The 737-nt window shown below is 46.0% G+C and overlaps 1 protein-coding gene across 1 annotated transcript in view; it reads left to right on the forward strand.

Moving 5' to 3' along the window:
- The window catches only part of cUnh15orf40 (chromosome Un C15orf40 homolog), a 1,460-nt gene extending 991 nt beyond the window's left edge, over positions 1–469 (forward strand). The window contains exon 4 of the mRNA XM_084451133.1: positions 273–469. Within this exon, the coding sequence (XP_084307259.1) occupies positions 273–365 (93 nt within the window). The 3' untranslated portion in view covers positions 366–469. The remainder of the gene's footprint in view (positions 1–272) is intronic.
- The last annotated feature ends 268 nt before the right edge of the window (positions 470–737 follow it).

Genomic DNA, 737 nt, shown 5'->3' on the forward strand with positions numbered 1-737 from the left:
TTTACTCTATAATTATATAAATGTAGGTCTAGGCTGTCACCCTTGGCTCCACTGTGCCTGTCGGTGTCATCTGTCAGCATCCATTAGCATCAACTGTCAGCAACAGTCAAAAATCAAGAAATGAACCTTGGCGTCGGACGCAGGCGTTGAACATGATGCAACGGCTGTTGCCGCTGTTATTGACTACAATGGATTCATCACCTTAGCGTCTGATGGTTGATGGTTGACGGTGGAGCCAAACCGTGACCAATCATGAGATCCTGTCTCCGCAGGGCTCCAGATCCAGAGAGAAGGTGGTCAGGCTGTCTGGGTCTCTGACCCCGGAGGAGGTGCTGGAGAGGCTCAAGAGAGAAGCCACAGGATGATGTTTATATTTATGAGTTCACACTGAGGTGAAGATACATAAGTACACCGTCACAACGGTGCCGTCATGGCGACCATAAACCTCCACTCAAACGGCCTCATGAGACGACGAGGACACGAGAGACTTTGGTCTTACACACTTTTGACCAATACTATGATATTATTATCACTAGGTGATAATTAGCCTTGTGCGATGATTTATAAATTAAATTACTTTCTGATAAATATCACTTGCCTTTTGTCTCCTGAAACTGTATCAAGCCAGTTTGTGTTCTCTGACCTCATGTGGACATTTATTACCTCCGCCCAGGACGAAGTCTGGGGGAGGAGGTAATGTTTTCGCTGCCGTGTGTTCGTTCATTTGTTTGTTTGTT

The sequence above is a fragment of the Borostomias antarcticus genome (assembly GCF_949987555.1).
Source record: "Borostomias antarcticus genome assembly, chromosome: 16".
NCBI lineage: Eukaryota > Metazoa > Chordata > Actinopteri > Stomiiformes > Stomiidae > Borostomias > Borostomias antarcticus.